Below are 21,660 nucleotides of genomic sequence, written 5' to 3' on the forward strand. Positions count from 1 at the left end.
CTGCAGTGCGGGTATGGGAGGCCGAGGGCTGGTGAGCAGCTGGAGAGGCAGATGGGGGGGGTGCTTTGTTTGAGGCTGCGCAGGGCCAGCTATAATGACAGCCAGGGTGCAGCAGACAGACCAGGCTGGCTGAAAGGTGGGCATGAGGGTGTGAGATGGACATGTCGGTACCCCAGAGCTTTCCCCCAAGAGACGAACCATGGTGAGAGCCCAGCAAATGCTTTATTGCCAAGGACAGCACTTCCCCCTGCCGTGGGCAGCAGTGATGGAGGCTGCCTCGCTGCATCCCACACCAGATTGGACCGTAGAGACAAGCAGCTCCTTGGTGCCAAGAGCCAGCCCTGGCACCAGCTGCCCAGCCTAGGGCCACAAGGGGATGGAGTGAGCTGGACAGCCCAGCCTGCAGGACAGGGACACTCCCCTAGCACTAATAGGCTGAGACCACCACCCTAAATACTGCCCATGTGGCTCCCACCAGGCCTGGTGGTCTGCAGATGCCGGGGAATGTTGCTGTCTCCCCAGCAAAGGCAGAGGGTACTCAGCAAGCAGGAACAGTCTGAGGTGGAGGGGGGTGGTGGTCCTGATGCCCAAATCTCCTGAGATGGCAGAAATGCTTCTCTGTTGCCCAAGCACCCTCGCAGCCCAGTCCCCTGCACACATCCCAGGGACATCCTGCTCACCCCCAGGCCATTTCCCCCATCACATGTACCTGCCCTGCTCAAGGTGCCCCTCTGCTCCGGCTCCCTCAGGCTGATGCTGCGTGGGATGGGGGGTCAGCCTGTCCCGTAGCACTGGTCTCCCTGTGCTTGCACCCAATGCAGCGTGCTCAGAGGAGACGTCCCAGGAGCCGAGTGCCAGGAGAACTGCCCCAGGCCACTGGCAGGGCGACGAAGCCCAGCCTGCTGTAGAAGCTCAGCTGCTGCCGGTCAGTGTCACTGACCTGGCAAAACACTCCCCGTGACCCTGGAAGGGAGTTAAGAGGTCAGGCCCCCAGCACCAGGAACCCAGCACTGGGTCTGGGGGCCAAGTGGCTGGGACCCCCTCCACAAGGGGGTCAGCCTCTCCACTGCCCTTTGGCACTGGGTGCCTGCGTGATGCCCCAAGACACAGGTCATTGTCCCCTGGTGCAAGGGGAGGGCACAGCGCCTGGGAGCTGGGGCCAGACTGCATCAGAGAGCCGATGGGGAGCCCTGGCGAGGGCTGCCCCAGCCCTGTGCTGAGGGGTGGGGTGCAGACAGGGAGTAGTTGGGACGGGGTTGTGCGGGATCAAGGGGACCTCAGTCCCCCCCAGCACAGGGAGGTCATGCTCACCGTTGGCCCTGAGTGCGCTCAGCAGGCAGATAGCCAGGCTGCAGCTGACCCCCACGTCCAGCACGCGGGGGGCCATGCCTAGCTGCACCAGGGAGGGGAAGCGCTGCAGCACAGGCAGGGGCACAGCTGGTGGCTCTGCATTGAAGAAGAGCAATGCTTCCTCCAGGGTATCCTGCAGGAGAGAAGCACAAGTGAGGGAACCCTCTCTACCCCCTGGCCTCATACCCACTCCCCTCTGCCCCAGCTGTCCCCTCACCTGTCCCAGAGCTGAGGCACCCATGCCCAGGTCTCGGGGGTACTTGTGCCGTATGGCTGGCAGCCAGCTGCTGTCTCGCTGTTGCAGGAAGCCTTCAGCGCAGAGCGTGCCGGCTGCATAGCCGCATGGACCAGCCTCATCCTCCAGCACAAATGTGTACTCGGGGCTCAGGCTCAGGAAGCTGCCCAGCAGCCTGCCAGCCAGAGCAGGAGCACTGCTGGAGCCCAGCCTGCCCCAGGGGGAGCTCAGACCAGCCAGCCTCCTCCGTCCTGCCCCATCGGGACAGCAGCCCTGTGCCCACCCAACCATCCCTTTGAGAACCCCCTCAGCAGAAGCCCTCTGCCAAGGGGAGCCACCGCAGCCCCCGTGCAGCCAGGCTGGACAGCGGGTCCATCCCCACGGCAGCTGTCAGGACCCAGCTGGCCATTACAGCAGGGACTGCCCTCCCTGCAGGGCGAGGCCAGCCATGCAAGAGCTGGTCCCCACAGGGATGCGAGAGAGGCCACTGCCTCACACTATGGCCCTGCATCACCAGGCACACGGGCAGGCTCAGCACATGCCTGGTGAGAGGGAGCCCCAGGGGGCCACATCTCACCTGTCACCGAGGAGATCAGGGTGGGCTGCGAGGATCTCCGCAACTTTGGGGTCACAGTCCAGACTCTCCCGGCACATTCGGTAAAGCTCACCCTGGAAGAGCCAAATCCACTTCAGCCCTGGTGCTGCCTGCCCTGCCCCCCTGCTGCCCCACAGCCGCCTGCCATCCCTGCCGTAGTCCCGGCCAGAGCACGGTGTACCGGCGGCTGCCCAAACTGGCCACAGAAAGGGACCATGACCAGGGCTGCAGCCTCTGGCACACCCTATCCAGGAGAAGGTATGAAGGTATGTCCCTCAGCCATCCAAGGGCACTGACATCTGCAGCAAGTGATGCACCATGCACCACCTTCTGCTGGCCTCTGCGGCTCATTATCACAGCGCAGAAACACTAACTACAAAATGAGAAACTGGCATTCCAGGCAGGCATTCCAGCACCGTGGCTGCCGGAGAAATGCTGCTCGCCCCGGGATGGAGCATGCTCAGAGCAACTGGAGCGGCAGCAAAACCAACACTGAAAGTCAAGTCTGCACAGAGTATGTGCAAAGTGGGACAGCTCAGAATTTCCCATCTTGGTCAGATTGAGTTTGCTGCTGCTCACAGGATCAGCGAAAAGAACATCCTGGTAACCGTACTGCATCTCAAAGGCAAGGCTGCCCCAGTCACCGACTGGCAAGGGAAGGCAGCACGCTCCTGAGTGCTGTTCCCAGAATGGCCTGAAGCGCTTAGCTGGATTTTTCTCTCAAAGTTTCACAGGACACAGATATTCAACTTGTTAAAGTTTAGCCTGATCAGATGAAATCTGACAACAGGCAATCGAAAAGAAGCTCTTGCAATGAGAATTGCTGGCAGCTGCAGTCTGATATCATAACCTGCTCTCACATGCCTGCAACTCCTCCTCTGTCATTTACAAGCGCTGCAGCTGTGCGCTGCCCGGTACTGCGCTTAGCAGCCATGTGCAGTTGTGTCCGCCATGGCTGGACCTGCAGCATTAGCATGTCCTTTAGCTGGGGGAGGCAGCAGGCTGCGGGAGCAGGGCATGCTCAGCAGGCTGTGGTACATGTGGAACCCAGGACCCTGCTGGATTTGGCAGCAGTTCAACCTGTGCATCCACCCACCCCAAAATTTTCCCTTTCCCTTCCCATCCTGTCAAACTGCTGGGATGTCAAACAGAGCTGAAGGCCTGGCAGCAAGCAGGTCACGGCTGACAGGCTGCTGCCTCTCCAGTGGGGAATTGTCCTGTAAACTGGATGAGTGAAGAAGGAGCTGATCTGGAGATGAACCTCCACAGGCTCAGGCGGTGCCCCGAGCTGCAGACTGGTGAAGACTGCAAAAGGTCACCATCCAGATTTGTCCTGTTCTGGATCTTTCCTGGCACCTGCTCATAGCCAGCACTGGAAATCAGCACAGGGGGTGCTCTAGAGATCGCCCTCACAACCTGGTGACCCCCAGCCTGTGCCAGTTTACCTGTGGCTGTGTCTGCTGCTCACTTCTGAGCCAGGTTGCCCTCTCCTGCTCTGCCCGGGCATTCATTGCAGGGAGGTGGGTGATGGTCCCTGCTGGGGCTGCTGGCCACAGTACCCGCTCTCCAGCCCAGGGGGCTGGCACCCTGCTGGACACAGCTCTGGGTGACCTGCCCCAGGCCAGCCTGCTCTGAGCTGGCTGGACCCAGGAGGTCCCTTCCCACCTGCACTGCCCTGCACTGCAAGCTCAGCCTTGGGGGCAGCAGCAGACCAGCACGTATCTTGTTATGGCATGTATGGCGTGGGCCGTGCAAAGGTGAGCTCTGGCCTGAGTGGTGTGTGATACCCCTTTGGGCCGTGACTCCCACCTTGTCCAAGGGTAGCAGTGGGCGCAGGAGGTACGGCTGGCTGGCTGGGAAGAGTGGAGGCGGGTGGTAGAAGAGGTCACAGCTGTTTCCCACCGGTAGCAGTGCCTGGAAGAGAGACAGTCCACCAGGGAGAAGGTTGTCCTGGCTCCAGACCTTGCCCTGGAGGCAGCAGGAGAGTCCCTCTGAGGCACCCCAAACCCTAGGAGCCACAGCCAAAGCACAGAGGCTCGGGGCAGCTCTGCCTTCCCAAGCTTGCAGCAATCCAATGGCAGGGCCAAGAGCAGCTGGGATCCTGGCTTCCCAGCAGCTCCTTCAGCCCCCCCAGATATGGGTACACTCACCTGCAGCTCTCCAAAGAGGCCCCCACGACGCACCCAGGGCTCAGCGTCCCCCCCCAGCAGGATCGGGGCAGCGATGCTCTGGCACCCTGGAGGCAGCAGGAGACAGACACATGCAAAGTGAACAAAAACCTGCTGAGCCAAGGGGAGATCAGCCTCCATCACACAGCAACTTCATGACCCACACTGGTCATGGATCCAAGGATTTGCCCCCGCAGCTGGGCAGCTGGGGCACGGGACCTCGCCTGGGCTCAGGCAGCCAGCTCCATGCATTGGGGTAGCAGCATGCCCTCTGCAACAGGGCTTGGAGCGGGGGAATGGGGAAAGGAATGGTCTTGCCTCCACGAAGGGTGTAAGTTAAAGGCACAGCTCCTGGCTACAGCTGGGCAGCTGCAGCCTGGCACAGAGAGCGGCATGCTGCTTTGCTGCCCAGCCAGCCAGCTCTGCCATGCCCGTGGGAACTTGCTCTGCATGTGGCTGCTTCCCTGCAGAAGTGGTTCAAGGCACACAGCCCTGTCCCACACTGAGCCTGGAGACTCCCTCAGGCTGTCATCTGGTAATACTTTGTTTGTAAGAGGTCACAAGGCCCCCAGAGCAACCAGGGAACCCTAAACCAGAGGAACAGGGGCTTCCAAAGCAGTGCACGGGCACGCAAAATACAACCTCACCTCTGTCACTCAGGACATTACCTCTCCCGGTTGCCTACGGATCCCTCTTACCAGAAAAGCTAAGGGGTCCTTGGATTAAAAGAGCTGAGGAACCATGTCATAAGAACAGACACTCCTTCTAGACTGTGAGCGATGGTGAAGAGCTGCTCTGATGACTGCCCTGTTCCCAGCAGCAGTGCCCGATCCTGCCTCGGTATATCAAGGCACTCAGGGGTGCCAGCCTTCCCATGGCCATTCCCGCTCCGCTCGGCAGGTACAACATAGGAAAGGGCAGCCCAATAGTGAGTGCTAGGTTCTGCTGCAGGGCTGGAGGTCATGGAGGGCAGCAGCCAGGACCCCCTGCCGAGGTGGGTGCACCAGGGCAGCACCAGTACTTACAGCCAAAGCAGCTTCCCCAGGTGCCCTTGGGGTCAGACTCGCAGAGGAGATGGCCATCTGCAAAGGAGGCAAGGTGGTCAGCATGGGACATGGGTCAGCAGTGAGGAGGGTGTCAAGGGGAGGTGCACTCCCGGGAGGCACCCTGGCACCAGCTCAACACGGGGACCCAGACCGTGGGAGGGGGTTCCAGGCACCTTCACATCTTTAGGGGGTAGAAACAGTGGATCACCACAGAACAAGCTTCAGGTGCCCTGGGTGTGCCACAGCGCCTAGGGGCCCCTGTGCTTCAACATGGCTGGATTTGGCCAGGGTCCAAATACACACTAAGAGTCCAGGGGGCTGGCTCAGGGCTGGCATCAACCACATACCCAGCCACAGAACGAAGGCACTGGTAGCCAGCAGCATGTTGCGGATGTCCCAGAGGTAGGGGTGGAGGTCATAAAGCAGCGCCTGTCCAGCGCTACTGACAAAGCGGCTGTGCAGGTGGCATGTCTGAGCGCAGAGCTGCTGGAAGGACTGGGCTCGGTTACGCCACTGCGTGCCCTGTGGACAGACCGGGTGTCAGCGCAACCATGACAGGCACCGTCCCACAGCAGCACCTGGACCAGCCTTACCCCGCAGGCATCGGGTGCCGTGGACGGGACCCCCACACTGAAGCTGTTTGCCCGGAGCCACCGAAAGTGCTCCAGGAGTTGCTGCGCCAGTAGCCCATGATGGTAGGGCAGGTAGAAGAGCTCCACCAGCATCCGCACCTCCTCCAGAGTCAGCGGTGCTGTGGGGCTGGACCTGGCCTCCTCTGGGGTCAACGGTGCCATGGGGATGGACCTGGTCTCCTTGGGGGTCAGCGGTGTCGTAGGGATGGACCTGGCCTCCTCTGGGGTGAGTGGTGCCACGGGGCTGGATCTGACCTCCTTGAGGGTCAGTGGTGTCATAGGGATGGACCTGGTCTCCCCTGGGGTCAGCAGTACCATGGGGCCAGACCCAGCCTCCTCTGGGGTCAGTGGTGCTGTGGGGCTGGACCTGGCCTCCTTGGGGGTCAGCGGTGCCATGGGGCTGGACCTGGCCTCCTTGGGGGTCAGTGGTACCATGGGGCCAGATCCAGCCTCCTTGGGGGTCAGTGGTACCATGGGCCCAGACCCAGCCTCCTCTGGGGTCACTGGTGCTGTGGTGCTGGACCTGGCCTCCTTGGGGGTCAGCGGTACCATGGGCCCAGACCCAGCCTCCTCTGGGGTCACTGGTGCTGTGGTGCTGGACCTGGCCTCCTTGGGGGTCAGCGGTACCATGGGCCCAGACCCAGCCTCCTCTGGGGTCAGTGGTGCTGTGGTGCTGGACCTGGCCTCCTTGGGGGTCAGCGGTACCATGGGGCCAGATCCAGCCTCCTCTGGGGTCAGCAGTACCATGGGGCCAGCCCCAGCCCCCTCTGGGGCCAGTGGTGCTGTAGGGCTGGACCTGGCCTCCTTGGGGGTCAGCAGTGCCATGGGGATGGACCTGGCTTCCTCTGCAGCTGGCGGTGCTGTGGGGCTGGACCTGGCCTCCTTGGGGGTCAGCGGTACCATGGGGCCAGATTCAGCCTCCTCTGGGGTCAACAGTACCATGGGGCCAGACCCAGCCCCCTCTGGGGTCAGTGGTGCTGTAGGGCTGGAGCTGGCCTCCTTGGGGGTGAGCGGTGCCATGGGGATGGATCCAGCCTCCTCTGGGGTCAATGGGGCCATGGGGCCAGGGCTGGCGCGAGCCCCATCAATGAGGAGTGCTTGAGAGCCAGGGCTGGTGCAAGCCCCAGGCCCTGGCCATGTCTGGGGCGTGTCAGCCCTGCTGGCCGTAGGCTGGATACTGCTGTGGGGCTCAGGGGGGCTGCCACCCCCTGTCCTGGCATCACTGGTGGGTATGAGAAGGTTCTGGCTGGTGTTAGCCCCATTGCTGCAGCACATGGTGGGGCCTGGGCTGTGGAGGGTCTTGGTAGCCACCGGGGTTCCTGTGCACTGGACACTGCCGGCCATGCTGGGCAGAGCAGAGGAGGGCTCACAGCTCGCTCTGCTCCCTGTGGCGAGCTGGTCCCCATCCCCTGTGGGGCTTTGCCAACTGCTAGCGAAGGTCCTGCTCCCAGTGCCATTCTCAGGCTCTGAGGTCACCTTCCTCCTTCTCTGCCCTGGTGCCATGCTGCAGGGCTGTTCCCCACTGGGAACAGTGTCATGGGGCTGGGGGTCAGGTGTGGCTCCCAGTCCTCCCGCTGTGCCAGACTGCAGCCTTACTCCTCCCTTGAGTCTGATGCTGGGGTGTCCTGGGCTCCTTCCTCCTGGCAGAAAGGAGCAAAGGTGCAGCCCCTCTGGCACCTGCATGGAAACTGCTGCCTGTGGGGCAGGATAGCCCAGGGAGTGGCTGTGCCAGGAGGCTCCATCTCTGAGCAGGCAGGGAGCAGAGAGCTGCCAGGACCATGGCCTTTGGATCGCTCTGCACTCTGGAGTTCATGCTTCTGTGGCTGGTGAGGCCAGAGCCTTTGCAGAGGCAAACACTGCCAAACACCAAGCTTGCACCTGGCTGAACCCCCTCTTCAGAGCCGTATCATGGCCCAGGCTCCCACACTGCCCATTGACGAGACCCCACTGGGGATGTGGCTGGGGTAGGAGCACCCACGGGGTAGCACAGCACAATGGACACCCACGCCTGCCCACCATGGCACACGCAGACTCTGCTGCCACACCAGCCAGAGCACTCCACCTAAACGGGCAGGGCATGCGGCTCCCTCATGCCACTGAACTCCCAGCAGAGCTGGTCCAGTGCTCCAGAGGGGGTAAGGGATGCTCATGGGGTGAGTTCATCACCTACCTGGCTCCAACGCCTGCCGGTTTATCTCCACCACCCAGTCATGCAGTGCCAGCTCCAAGGCCTCCTGGGGGCTGTAGCTCCCTTCCTGCGGGCCTTGGCTGTCCCCCAGGGCTGCCGCAGCCTCCGTCCCTGAGGAACTGGAGCTCATCAGCCTGGACAGCCCCACTTTTTGCTTGATGGAGCTATCCCATGCCATACTGAGGGTGGGCAGCTCCCTGCCCCCACCAAGGAGATGTCCCCGGGATGGATCCCACCCCTGGGACGTTGGGTAGTGCCCAGCCAGGTGAGACACCTCTCCCAGGCTGCCATGCAGGAAAGCAGCAGGGCCATGGCAGCCCGGCAGCAAGGGGCAGCCCTGCCCTGGGTGCATGGGCTCGTGGCCGGCACTGAGGCCCCACGCATGGAGCTGCTGGGGTACTAGGTCCGGGTACCTGTGTGATCAGAGCGGGCACAGCTCCCCAGCTCACTCCGAAACCAGCTGCCCAGTGTGTGCATGGGGATGAAGTTGGCCTGGAGCTCGCAGTTGGGGTTAAGGAGCAGTCCGTGGAGCCTGGGCATGAGGCCGGGGGCACGTCCCGTGTATGGGCCCAGGAAGACACGCCTGCAGTCATAGTCGTTGGCGTACAAGTTGTCCCAGATGACAGGTCGGCGATGCAGAACACCCTCCACCTCCTTCAGCAGCGAGGCCGAGAGTTCCTGTGACACCACCTTTGGGCCTGGAGCATCACGGCATGGATGTGTGGACAGGCAGCACAGCCCATCATGCACATGCACAGCAGGGACACATGCACATCTGGGTGCCAAGCACAGAGACGAAGGGGCAAGTGACCCCATCCCACCCGCCCCAGCCAGGAGAGCAGACCCACAGCCAAGCCCTGGCTGGCCCAGCCGGGGCTTTGCACCGGGTGCTGAGGGGTGCCGGGATGGGGCCACTTGCTGGCACCACTCCTGGGACCGAGCCCGCAGCTGCAGCGCTGGCAGACACTGGCTCCGGCTGAGAAGCCTCAAAGGGCCACACGCTCACCTGTCCAGATGACGCCAATCCCTGGGAGCAGCTCCTGGCCGATGGTCAGCAAGTAGCAGGACTGGCTGGGGCTGGGAGAGCACAGAGAGCTGCAGTACTCTGGGAAGAGAGCACAGAGCATCCCCTGAGGGGCAGAAAGACAAGGCGAGGAGAGGCTGCCTGGGATCATTGGATAGGGGCTGCGGAGATAGGCGGTGCAGGGAATACAGCAAGCACAGCTGCTGACACCAGTCTGCAGCCTGGTCCCATCCTAGTCCTGAGTTCTCCGGGGCTCCCGCAGGGGCATTGGGGGGCTGGGGGGAGCTGCAAAGGCTGTCAGGGCAGCCAGCTTCCAGCAGACACAGGTGCTGGGTGCAGCCAGCCAAAGGGCACCCTGGTCTGCTGTGGGGTGCCACGGCTGACCAAGCACCATGCTCCCCGGGGCAGGGTGGCTGGGGCCGCACAGCTGCAGGCAGTACCTGTAGGACAGAAGAGGAAGATGGAGGGCTGGCCCAGCTCCTGGTACACCTCATTGGCCACAGAGGCCTGAGCCTGTGCCAGGGAAGGGAAGACGTCTCTGTCAGCTTGGCACATGCAGGGGTCGATGTCATCAAAGAGCAGCGCAAAGGAGTGGCACCCCAGGGCGGCCACCTGCAGGCACGGACACTGGCTGCTAGGACTCCTGGGCAGCAGAGAGAAAGGAGGCAGCGAGCCCCAGACGAGCCCCTGCCACCCGCGCCCTGCAAGGACAGCAGAGCTCCGGGGCACACGGGCAGGCAGAGCGGCCCTTGCCGTGTCCCCCACACCAGTCCAGTCGATGCCGCACACCAGGCTCAGCCACTCTGCAGGCATGTGCCAGCCCCACGGCCACGGCCCACCTCACCCCAAGCCCCAGGCACAGCCGTGTTCGCTGGCAGCTGGGAGCCCTTCCAAACCGGAGCCCGCCCTGCGGTGGGCCAGGGCCCGCTCCCACCGCGCTGCTGCCAGGCAGCCCCACTGGCCGCCCCCCGCACCACCCTGCCACACCGGGAGCCCGCGCTGGGAGCGGGGCAGCCATGTCGGGGGCAGCCTCACCGCAGGCCCGGGCAGGGGGTCCCAGCACCGGGGGTCCCAGGGGCGGCTCAAGAGGTGGCCGGCATGGTGCAGTGTGGGGCAGCTGCCCAACGGGGGGCTCAGCGCCAGCCTGCACCAGCCAGTGGTGCTGCCCGGCAAGCTCTGGGGCTTAGACAGTCCCTCTCCCGCTGGCAGTCAGGCACCCACAGAGCCCTTGGCTCCCTGTCACAACGACAGAGACAGCACATCTGCCACCGGGCACCCCCCAGAGCTGCTCCATGATGTGCGGCGGCGGGAGGGGCTTACAGCCCCACACCAGCCTTTGGGGTGGGCACAGGGCTCACACACCAGCACACACACCCCTCGCCTGGGAGCAGTGGGATGAAGGAACGGCCCACGGTACCTGCCTGAGTTTTTGCTGCAGCAGGAGCCGATCCCCGGCACTTGAAAACACCATGTCCTGGCCCGCAGAAATGGCAAAAACAAACTCCACACCCTGCTCTTGGGCAGCTTCGATGAGAGACTGCATGCAGGCTGGGGACAAGGCAGAGGGGATGCTGTGAGTGCTGGGAGGCAAGAGATGGAGGGAGCCGAGGGATGGAGGACGCAAGGGATGGAGGGAGAGGGAACCGCAGTGGCCCAAAAGGAAGGAGCTGAGGGTGTCAGGAGGCAGGAGAGAGCATCTGAAGGGGAGAAGCCCAGGGGAGACCATTTCCCATTCCTCGGGACACAGAGGACTTTCCACAAGGGCCTGCAGGCCCTGGTGTATATGAGTATATTGCCAGAGGCCCACTTGGGGAGCTCCCTATGCTGGGTGGGGTTCTAGGCAACTCTGTGTGATGGGCAGGGTCTGGGGGTCTTCTTGCACTTGGCAGGGCCAGCGGAGTCCCTGCAATGGTCAGGTTCCCGGCAGGAAGAGTGGTAACAGCCAGCCTGATCCTGGCTGAGATGCAGACCATGCTTCACCCTCGAGGACCCGGGACGCCTGCATCCCACCCATGCTGGGGCCCAGCAGAGCCACTACCTGCCTCATGCTCTGTGTAGGGCTCTCGCCAGAGCAGCCGGTGCTTCAGCTCATCCTTGGGCGCGTACATGTAGCAGTTCAGCCCCCAGCGTTTCAGCCTGCGCAGCAAGGACAAGGGGTCACCCAAGGCTCTTTGCAAAGAGGTACCTGGGCGTGTGCCAGCCCGCAACACCGAGAGCTTCCTGGTACATGGCACCCTCTCCGTCCCTGGAGCTGCACCATGTCCTGCAGGCTTCCAGCCTTCACTTGCACAGACCCCCCAGACTGCAGAGCTGCAGCTCTTCCCCTGCACGGGCAGCCCTGCCCTGCCTACTTTCAACGGCCACACAGAGACATAAATCTCACCCAGTGCTCCCAGTGCTGAGCCCAACCATTTGTGGTGTGTAGGGACCTCCAGAAAGACAGTGCATCTGGATGAGATAGACTCAGAGACCAGCAGGACGTTGCCTCCTGGGAGATGGGTTAGTACCCTTGCTGCAGAAAAAGCAGGTGGGAGGGACCAGCTTAGCCCAAACAGCCTGCTTTAACCACCTGACAAAGTCCTGTGGTGATGAAAAGCTCAATGTCCTGAGCAAGGAAAGGAGGGTCGAGTGGCCAGCAGGCTCCAGGGGAGGAAGGAGGATCCCTGGGGGAAACTGAGAACAAAACAGCCAAGGAGATGGAGGAGCAGCTTTGCAACGATGCTTTCAGGGCTTGCAGTGAGACCGGTGGAAGCATGGCTGGGGTGGGTTTCTTTTCCCTTTCTCTTCAGCAGTGCTTCTAATTGTGTAATCAAGAACCAAACTTGCTTGTAGCCCAAACACACAAGCTGTAAGTTTGCCTGTTGTGATGAGTGACTCCAGATGAAGCAGGTGTGTATGAGATAGATGGCCCTCTGCACGAGAGGGGTCTCTGTGGAGCAGGACCAATGGAGACACCCTGGAGAGCTGGCACCTCACCGCTCCTTCAAGCTGAGTGTCCAGGAGTAGGATTCGCCTGCCAGGCACGCCCTAGCCTGGGGTACGCAGACTGGGATACCTCTCTGGCACACCCGGGGAGCCCTCACCGCTGCAGACCCCCTTGCATCGTCCCCTTGTAAAGCCCATGTCCTGCCTTCAGGCTGGCCTGACCCCACCAACGGTCCCTATACAGCCGCTGCACCATTCCCGGATCATGCCTTGATCACTCAAAAAGTCAACACCTCCAAAGCCATTGCTCTACAACAGTTTTTGCAGCTACCACGTCTCACTGGGGCTCTTCTGCACTCTTGCATTTTTCCATCTCCTCTGCAAGGAGACACCAGCACGGGACACAGCGCTGCGGCCCCAGCCTGGCTCTGGGTATGGAGGCTGCAGCCTCGCAAGCCCTGGGCTGTCCCTTGCCTGCCCTGCTCTCCCTTCCCTCACAGTACAGCCAGACGTACCCTGCACCACCTGCCCAACTCTTGCACCCCCAAACCCGAGCACGCCGTTACCTAACAGGGTGATGCTAACATTGACCCACAGACACTAAAAGCCCTGCCGGAGGAACTCCTTGGGACTGCAAGGCTTTTTGGCAAGCCCTACAGGTGGAGAGCCCCTGAGTGCTGAAAAACAGGGAGTGCTGAAGCAGAGCTGGGCAAGCGTGACCCCATGGCAGGATGCTGTGCCTGTGTGGTGTGCAGGTGGCAAAGGCCGAGGAAGTGGAGAATAAAGGAGTAAATACAGCACTCAGAGTGATCTGAAATGGCTGTTAAATCGGGCTTCAGCAAGCGGCATACTTCTTAATACAGCCAAGCATAAAGTCGTGTCTAGGTAAAAGAATACAGAATACGATGCCTGAAGCAACAACTTAGTGATGAACAATTAGTTGAATATGAGTGTGCTCTGCAATGCCACTGGTAACTCAGTATAGGAGGGAGCCTCAGATGAATCACTGCGGAGTCAGGCAGGGCTGCAGACATTTGGTGACCTCTGCGCTGGCTGCAGATGCTGTCAGAGTGGTGGCCATGGTGTGGGAAGGATGCTGATAAACTAGAGTCTGTCGAGGAGCCACACACAGACACAGGTGGAAAGCCTCCAATAAACAGTCTTGGAGCCCAGTCTGCTCATCTCCCCAAGGCAAAGCACCAGCCTGCCAGTGCTCCAGAGGAGAGAAAAGCCTCAAGCGGCAGTCAGGGACACAGCAAGGTCCAGGCATGGCTCACAGGGACACACATTCGGGCATGATGAGGGAAGAAAGGTCTTCAGCTCTACCGGTGCTGTTGGAGCTGAAGGGAAGCAGGTCTGAGAGGGATCAGGGCCAGCCTGCTTCAGGTCAGGCTGAACCGTCATATGTCCCTTTCTGGCCTCAAAAACCACAAATTCCTTCCAGAATCTCCCCAACAGTCCAAGACTCACTGGAAATTATCAGGACGGGGCAGACACCTCCCTAGGCAGCTCTTCTGGCACTCCTGTACGAAAGCCATCTGATATATTCATTTATTTTTATTTATCCTCCTTAGTAGATGATAATTTCCATTTTCCCACGACAAACAGGCTGGGAAGCACTTCTTGTACCACATGATACAAGTGCCTCATCCTGTTTTTTTCCAGAGAGGAAAACCAGTGATGAACATAGCACTCACATGTGCAAACATGTGAACGTACATCCCAGTCCAGTACCAGACGAGGCCATTGTTCCTAATATTCTTATTCCTAACATACTTTGAAACATCATATCTTGTTTTCCTTCTTGCATGTTTTCCCAAAATTTTCTGGGTTACATTTTTCCGCATCTGCATCTCTGATCCCTGCACTGTGGTCCTTACCTGCACTTGTGACTGCCCACACTGTCACTCTCACAGTGTGACTGACACATTTCCCACACAGTACGCGGCTGCCAGTGCCACCACCAGCACCGCCACCAGCGCACAGCCCTGGCCCACTGCCCAGCCATCACCGGTGCACTGCCCATGCTGTCACCAGCACACCCTCCACACCACTCCCAGCGTGCTGCCTGTGCCACCACCAGGGCAGTACCCGCACTGGTCAGTGTGCCGCCCAGGCTGGTGGCTGTGACCATCGTGCTGCCCATGCCCGTAGGGCCCCATTGCGTTGGTGCTGGGTCCTCCCAGCACAGCTTATCCCACTGCTGGCACAGGTGCCAGCTGCCAGAAGCACGCTTCTCTCCTGCACAGGTCACTCCCATCCCAGGGTGATTCTCACAACCAGCCAACAGCAGATCTTGCCCACATCCTTCTGTCACAGGCACACAAGGTGACCCACAGAAATAAATGGGGACTCACAGAGACACAAGGGCTGCCTCCACACCACGCAGGGATGGCAGCCTTGGGATAAAGCGGTCACCTGTGCCCGCGGTGGCGTGATGTGAGTTTGCTGTGTTTCCACAATGATAAGCTCAGCTCCGGTGAGGCCAGGCCAGCTGGGAGCACACACTTGGTGCCCTCGCTGGCAGCACAGGTCAGTGGGCAAGGTGGCCCCAGGCAGGGCCAGCTGGCCACTTGCTGCTGGCAGCAGGGAGCACACAACATGCTGTCCTGTGGCACCATACCCAGAGAGGCTGGTGCCATGGCAAAGCTCAGGCATACATGGTTCAAGGCTGAGGCAATGGGCACCCATCCTGCCGGGTCAGCACCTGAGGTAGGCTTCCAGCCAACCAAACACCGCCATGCTCTCTCCCACATGGATCTGACTTCCCATTTCCAGCTGCAGCCCCACCGCCTGCTCCCCGACACCCCATCCTGCCCATGCCACACTGCAGTCAGGGCAGAGCACCTTTTCTGGTTCCTCCAGAGGCAGCATTTTCATGCTCACATAGCCCCCACGCTTCTTTCCAAACTCTTCCTGGCTGCCATCACCCCGCTTGTGGCGAGGGCAGCAGGGTCCGACCCTGTCTCACTGCCAGCTCTACGGTGTCAGCATGCAGGGGCTGGTGCCCACCCAGCGCCCTGCGGGCCCCATCCCCAGACCTCATTCCCTTGGGGTGCCCAGCCCTGGCTTGGCCCCCCAGCCAAGCACATCTGGCTGCAGCTGGGCTGTGGTAGAGTTCCAGCACCATCTGCCGGCACAGGGCAGCACATCCCGCATCTGTCCCTCCATTCTGCAGCCGGGGTGCGGGGTAGTCCCTCCCCAGACTGAATCCGGGGTGCAAGAGTGCTGGGACAGAGCGGGGGCACCGCAGGAGCAGCCTGGGAGAAGCATAAGCCCCCTTCCCTGTCATCGCCCTGGTATCCCAAAGGCAGGCCAGCCCCAGGAGCCTCCCTCCAGCATGGGAAAATTCAGGGTACTCGCCATTGAAAGAGAAGTTTCCTCTGTTCCATAGACCATGGTCTCCCATAGAAACCTGTAAAAGAGGAAAGAAAAAAAATAATCCAAAATGCAGTTGTCAGTCACTAACTTAAAACAGTCTCTCTCTGTACTATCCCTAAGTGGCTGCTCTTAAACCCAGAGATCCACCAGTTGTTCACCTCTGGGTACTTCACACATCTATTATCCCGCTGTGACCTTACTGGGCACCAGTATGCAAGCAAGTGGGTATCACATCTGTGCCTCCATCCTTCCAAGAAAGAGGCAGCTGGGAAGAATTGCACAAGGTAGCACTTAACCTGGGAGGAGGAATTTGCATGGTAAAAGCCTAGAGGAGACGGCTGAGGGCTGGCCAGGTTATAAGGCACTCTAGTATGATTTTGGAGTGCACTGAAGCACAGAGCTATTGTACATCCATTCTAGAGTTTTCTGCCTGGGGATTTTCTTCTTTCCAGAGACCAGCTCTACATCTCTCTGCACCTCTCTGGGTCTGCATAGTGTCAGGCTGTGTCAAGCAGAGCATCATCGCTCCTGTATGGGCTATAAAAGCTGCTCTCTGTGCCTTTAACCACTGCACAACTCAAACTGCACCAAAGTTGCACTGACACAGCTCTGCCCTGCACCTTGCAAACTCATACCTGCATTGCAGCAGGGCAGGACTTTGAGGCAGCATCCCTGTCCCATGGCAAGCTGTTCAGATCAGGAACATACAACCAACCACAACTGCTGGGACCGTGACTCCACGAGACGTTTCACAGACACCCTGTCCGTCCCCTACTGGAAAACACCATCCCCACAAGGTTGCAAAGGAAACATCCAGAGAGGGGAAGCATGCCAGCTAGCAGCCTTAGCAGTTGTCTGCTAATAGACACTCATCAATGAGCACCAAGGCTGGCCACAAGGACATTGCCCTCCCAGAAAGTTCACATCAACAAAACCAAATACAGGAAATACAGATCTGAAGTCAGCAGATTCCCAAGTGTTTCTTAACATTTCCGCTTCTGCCACTTGCAGGCTTTAGGTAGCTGCTGGGCACCAGTGTCTGACAGAAGCTTGAGGCCACAGCACCGCAGCAGCTGACGGTCTGCCCTGTGCACTGCAGATATTCAGGGAAGCAAATACATTCACTGAGCTGGGTGGTGCAGAAGGGCAGATGGCAATGACTCTCTGAGTCTGGGAGAATGGACCAGCTCTCAGCATCTGGCACGAGGCCAGCATTGCCCAGAAAAGCGCCTGCATCTCCCCAAAGCACCTGAGTGCACTGGAGCTCCTCCGCCAGGGAGGGGGGTTTGACACCCTGCTCCCGTTGCAGTGCCGACCCTGCAGCTCTCCACACTGACCTTGGACAATGCTGTGGGTAGTTTGTGCCACAGCACACGCTGAACATTAGCCTCTTTGCAGATAGATCTTCTGCCTGCTCAAACATCTACACGGTTATTCCATCTACTTAGAAAATACATATATTCACCTTACTAGCCATCCCCCACAGTGCATGGGGCCAAATTTGTAGCCAGTCAAGGACCCCAGCAGACATTTCACCCAAAGAAGATAATTTCATGATAAACAAATTTTCCATTTCCCAATCCATAGGAACTCCTGTTCAGCTCACAGTGAGGTCCCAGGAGCCCCTGTACAGCACCCACCTGCCAGTGCCTCACTCACGCTTTGCTGCAAACTGACAGTGCCTTGCAAGCGTGACACTACCCCCCTACACATGCCCTGCCAGCGGCAGCTCTGTTGAAAATGCCATCCTAGTGTATTCTGCACAGTAAAGTGGCTTAGACTGCACCAGCAACATCTGTTTGTACCTGTGCCTGCACCTCCAAAGGAGCGATGTTGGTGCTTTGCCTTTTTGAAGGCAGGTGAGCACTGGTGAGTGATGCTGTCCGTTTGCACCTCAGCTCTCCTGTGGCCCATATCACTGCATCAGTAGCCCGTCAACACCATTACTTGCCAGACTCTAGACCATCTAAGATGACCCTCAGCTATTTCTTCACAACCATTAGTGAAGTCCTGATGAACACATTGGGAAGCAAAGTCCATAGGCCCCAGCGGTTCCAAAGCCCCTCTCCTGCCCTGGGTGCAGGTCACCCAGAGGTGTCAGTCCATCCATGCTTTCTGGCTGCTGCTAGCAATGTCAGGAGGGAGCAGGGGGCTCTGTGCAGGACCCACCGCTCCCAGGCTGCTGTGGCCCTGCCACAGATGTACCCTGCCCAGCAGCCTGCCCACTGCGGCACCCGCCTGTGTTCCCTGCCAGGGCCTGAGTTACCAGGGTGAGGGGTGCCTTTCCTTCCTCACTCTGCAAGGACCTCCTCCTCCTCCTGGAGCAGCTCTGCTGGCAGCATCTGTGTCCTCTTTCCCAGGTCAGCCTTTCTGTATCGATGATTCTCATCTGACTCACATTTCTTTTTACTATTAACTTCTCCATCCCTGTGCTTTCCACTTATTTAGTGTTTATTCGCATTGTGCTTTTGCTTCCTCCCAGGCAAGGCAGTGGGCTTCGGCAGGGTACTGTGCTGCCAGGAATAGTGGAAACGTTTTTGCATAGTAGGTGCCAGGCCTGGCCCAGCTCCAGAGGTGCCCTGCTGCAGAAACAGGGCTGGGGCAGAGGAGCGGAAGGACAGGGCTGAGCCACACGGAGCTACCGTGAGAGACCAGGCGCTTCCCAGCCAGGGCCAGCTCTGAGCACATCCCAGGCAGCATGGCACTGTGGGCAGGCAAGCAGGAGGGGCACACGGTGGGATGCTGCCCGCATGCCCAGCGAAGTGAGAAAAGCGCTGCAGAGCGCTGGAGGCAGAGCAGCTGGTACCCACGCCCTACTGCGGGGTGCTGGGGTGGTTGCAGGGTGCAGCAGTCCTCTGGGGACGATGGGGAGGGTCAGTGGGGGGTGCTGGCCCCCTACCCCTGGGTAGAGATAGGGTGCTGTGCAGGGGCCCGGCTCCCTGCCTCCCCAATACCCGGGGTCCCGGGCAGCCCTTCCCAGATCCTGCTTGCTATGGGTGGACCGGCCGAGCCCCTGCAATGCCCGGGCAGGGCACCGGCTCCTGCCCCAGCCGCGGCCCCGGAGGGACCTACCTTCCACCACGCCGCAGAGGAAGCGCGGCCGCCCCGCCATACCCGCGCAGGAGCGTCCCTGCCGGTGCTGGGACGGGCGGAGGGGTGCGCGGGGGGTGCGCGGAGCCGTGGAGGGATGCGCGGGGGAGGGACGGAGGGATGCAAGGAGAGACGGAGGGATGCGCGGAGGGATGGAGGGTTGCGCGGAGGATTGCGCGGAGAGATGCAGGGATGCAAGGGGGAACAGAGGGATGTGCGGAGGGACGGAGACGCGCGGAGGGATGGAGAGGTGCGCGGAGGGACGGCTCCACCGCCTGCCCTCCCCCGCAGAGATGCGCCTGCCGCAGCGCAGGGGGCGGCCCCGGCGGGTGGGGCCGCGGCGGGGCCAGGGCGCGGGGCGGGGGGGCCCCCGGGCAGCCTCCGGGCGTGCACGCCCGGTGGTGGGCCGGCCGCTTCAGCCCTCCCCGGAGACGGCCCCGAGAGGGGATGCCCGAGCCCTTCTGCTGCAGCCGGGCCACGGCCCGGGGCCGCCCACAGCAGCCCCTCGGCGGCCCCACCGGGCCGGAGCCCCCGCCCCGCAGCCCGGTGGCGCCCCGCCCGCCCGGCGTCCCGGGCGCTGCTGGCGCTGCAGCCGCCGCCATCACTGGCACCGGGACCTCCGCACCGCGTCCCCGGCATCCCCGGCTGCGGGTGGTGTCCCCGTTAGGCTGGGGCAGCCATTCCTCCCAGCGTTGCAGCTTCCTGGGACCCGACAGCACCAGGCCCCGGAGCTGGTCCCGGCGGCCGGGCCCCCACATGTTCCCTGCCGAGACCCACGTGGCAGGCCCTGGTGTGATGCCCCACTGCCTCATCAGGTCCAAGAGATTGGGACTGTTTCATGTGCCTCCACGCAGCTCACCTCCGTGCATGTGTCAGGCAGCTCTTTGCCTTTTGTCACACTGCTCTGAGCTGTTGACACATGTGTGACTCGTGACCCTCCCCATCCCACAGGTTCTGGTTTGCAGAAGTGCCGCCACGTCATTAGTTCCCTGTCCTGCAGCTGCACAGTCACCGGTACCTGCCTACATGTAGGACCATGTGTTCGGCGGCACTGAATTGTTCTGCTCTTTTTCTGACCACTTTTCCTGTTTAGCTCCTCCCGTGGCGAGGCTCTCCCAAGCGCCCTCACAGCAGCTGTGACCCCCTGCAGCCCTTTCACCTGTGTCACAGATGGGGGCTTGCCCAGGAGAAGTGGGCATCGGAGGCCTAGAAAACCAAGATCTGCAGCATCTCCTTCTTCCCTTTGCAGGTTAATATAGTGCTTGGGCCATCAAAGTTGCAAGGAGCCCAAGAGCAACCGCTCAGCGGTAACCTGGCAGGGAAGAGGCCATCAGAGTGCGCTGTGGGCTAGCGAGGTCTGCGCAGAGCTCGGCTGCATGGCGTAGAGCAAGGAGAGCTGGGAGCACTTAAAGCCTCAGCCCCGTAACAGGGCTCTCATAACCAGACTCATACACAGCAATAAAACCAGACTCATAAAAACCCCCCACCTAACAGACACACACAGTGATAAAAACCGTGCGCTGAGTGCAGGACAGACAATGATGCTGGGTGAAAGTCAGCTTGGCACTGCAGGGTTGGCTTATTCACATGCAGTGAGCAGCGGCGGTGGCTCGCTGGACACAGGCCACGCTTGGGCTTGCTCTTTGCCTCACAGCCTGCACCAGCCCCTGCCAAGCTGCACTGCTGGAGAATGCCGAGTACAAGCCCGGCCCTGGGGAAGGCCGTTGGGGCAGCCGGTAGCTGCCAGCCATGGCAGGGGCAGCGCAGGGAGCAGCCCAGTGCCCTGGCATGGCCGCGGTGCCTGGGGACACAGCATGGTTAGAGGTGGAGAGACGCAGATGACATGACTCTGTCCTTGACAGTCAGAGAAGGCAGGCAGGGATGTGCGCACACGGGTGTTACTGTGTTCTCCCCCTCTCTGTTGTCTCTGGGAGCACCTGGCTATTTGTTCCATGTTTCTCTTGAAGCTTCTTTTACTTTCTCAGCTTTGAAGCTGAGCTAAGTGCCCCTGATTCTTCACTTCCTTTTTTTTCCTCCTACCAAAGACAGGTACCACGTCACTCCTTTTTCCTGTTCTCTGAAACCTCATCTGTCCTCTGTCAGTTCTCAGTATCACTATCTTCAGTCCGACCCACCTGATCATGTTTTCCCATACGTCATGTGACACACACCTAGTGGTCACTCATGTCAGGGGTGCTAACCATGCCATTGCAGCCACCTCCCTGCGCAGGCTGAGGGGAAGCAGCGGCTGAGCCCTGAGCCCTGCAGCACTCTGCCATCCCTCCCAGCCCCAGCAGGACAGCAGGCCACCTAGGCGGCTCAGCACCCTCCTAATGACGCCCCGCTTTGTCAAGGTTTCCTTGCGACCCTTCCTCTTTCTTGCTAGTTACAATTTGTCTCATACTTTGGCTTCCCTGGGTTTTTTTGTTACTTTTTTCTGTTCCTCCTTTTTTTTCCACCTAGTTTCTACCTTCATGCCCTCCCTTCTGGAGTGTCAGGCTGTTACCTGAACTACGAGCCCCCTGTCCCCTGGTGCTGGGATGGTTCCCGCTGTGCTCTGTCACTTCGTTAATGCCCTGCCAGATTTTCTGAATGCGTTATGTCGGACTTAAGCTCCAGCTCCCTGAATTCCTTAACTTCTCCCTGAAGTGCACCCTGAAGGCTCCCCGCTCCCACACCCCGAGTGCTTCTTTCATCCAGAGTAAGAGCTGAGCGAGCCCCCAGGGCCAAAGCCCTGGTGGCCCCAGCCAAGGTGAGCAGCTGTGGCCTGGTGCAGGCAGCCCCCGGGGACGCCTGGCTGTGGGCGGCATGCACGGGGCTCCCTCAGGGAGGGGACCTGGACAGCCGTGACCCCACGGCAAGCTGGCCTGCCTCCTGGGGCTGGGGCCAGCCCGTGCTGGGGTACACCCTGCATCACCTTCCTCTTCTGCATCTGCTCCTTCTGGAGAGGCTGAGGTGGCGCAAGGGCAGTGGGTGCCCACCCATGGGGCACCACGCGGGCTCCAGTCACCGGCCGTGCCCCCAGC

General features: G+C 60.5%; 1 protein-coding gene across 18 annotated transcripts; it reads right to left on the minus strand.

Moving 5' to 3' along the window:
- Positions 1 to 203: 203 nt before the first annotated feature.
- Positions 204 to 21,473, minus strand: LOC130160147 (protein O-GlcNAcase-like). Of its 18 annotated transcripts, XR_008825944.1 has the most exons (18): positions 16,180 to 18,589; positions 15,527 to 15,578; positions 11,281 to 11,374; positions 10,656 to 10,786; positions 9,679 to 9,881; positions 9,221 to 9,319; positions 8,628 to 8,912; positions 8,197 to 8,325; positions 5,988 to 7,666; positions 5,742 to 5,916; positions 5,374 to 5,430; positions 4,331 to 4,416; positions 3,990 to 4,094; positions 2,163 to 2,254; positions 1,568 to 1,760; positions 1,312 to 1,483; positions 710 to 963; positions 204 to 596 (listed from the first exon to the last, which is right to left on the minus strand). XR_008825944.1 is itself a non-coding variant. In XM_056362489.1 (17 exons), exons 1-17 carry the CDS (start codon positions 19,501 to 19,503, stop codon positions 827 to 829), a joined length of 3,699 nt encoding a protein of 1,232 aa, XP_056218464.1. In that variant the 5' UTR covers positions 19,504 to 21,473; the 3' UTR covers positions 204 to 826. The 18 variants fall into 18 exon arrangements, 15 of the variants coding, with proteins under 15 accessions (XP_056218464.1, XP_056218424.1, XP_056218456.1 ...); XM_056362489.1 differs by lacking the exon at positions 16,180 to 18,589 and adding an exon at positions 19,494 to 21,473 and having other exon boundaries at positions 204 to 963; XM_056362449.1 differs by lacking the exon at positions 16,180 to 18,589 and adding an exon at positions 18,617 to 21,473 and having other exon boundaries at positions 204 to 963.
- Positions 21,474 to 21,660: the final 187 nt, after the last annotated feature.

The sequence above is a fragment of the Falco biarmicus genome, chromosome 1 (assembly GCF_023638135.1).
Source record: "Falco biarmicus isolate bFalBia1 chromosome 1, bFalBia1.pri, whole genome shotgun sequence".
NCBI classification, from domain to species: Eukaryota; Metazoa; Chordata; class Aves; order Falconiformes; family Falconidae; genus Falco; species Falco biarmicus.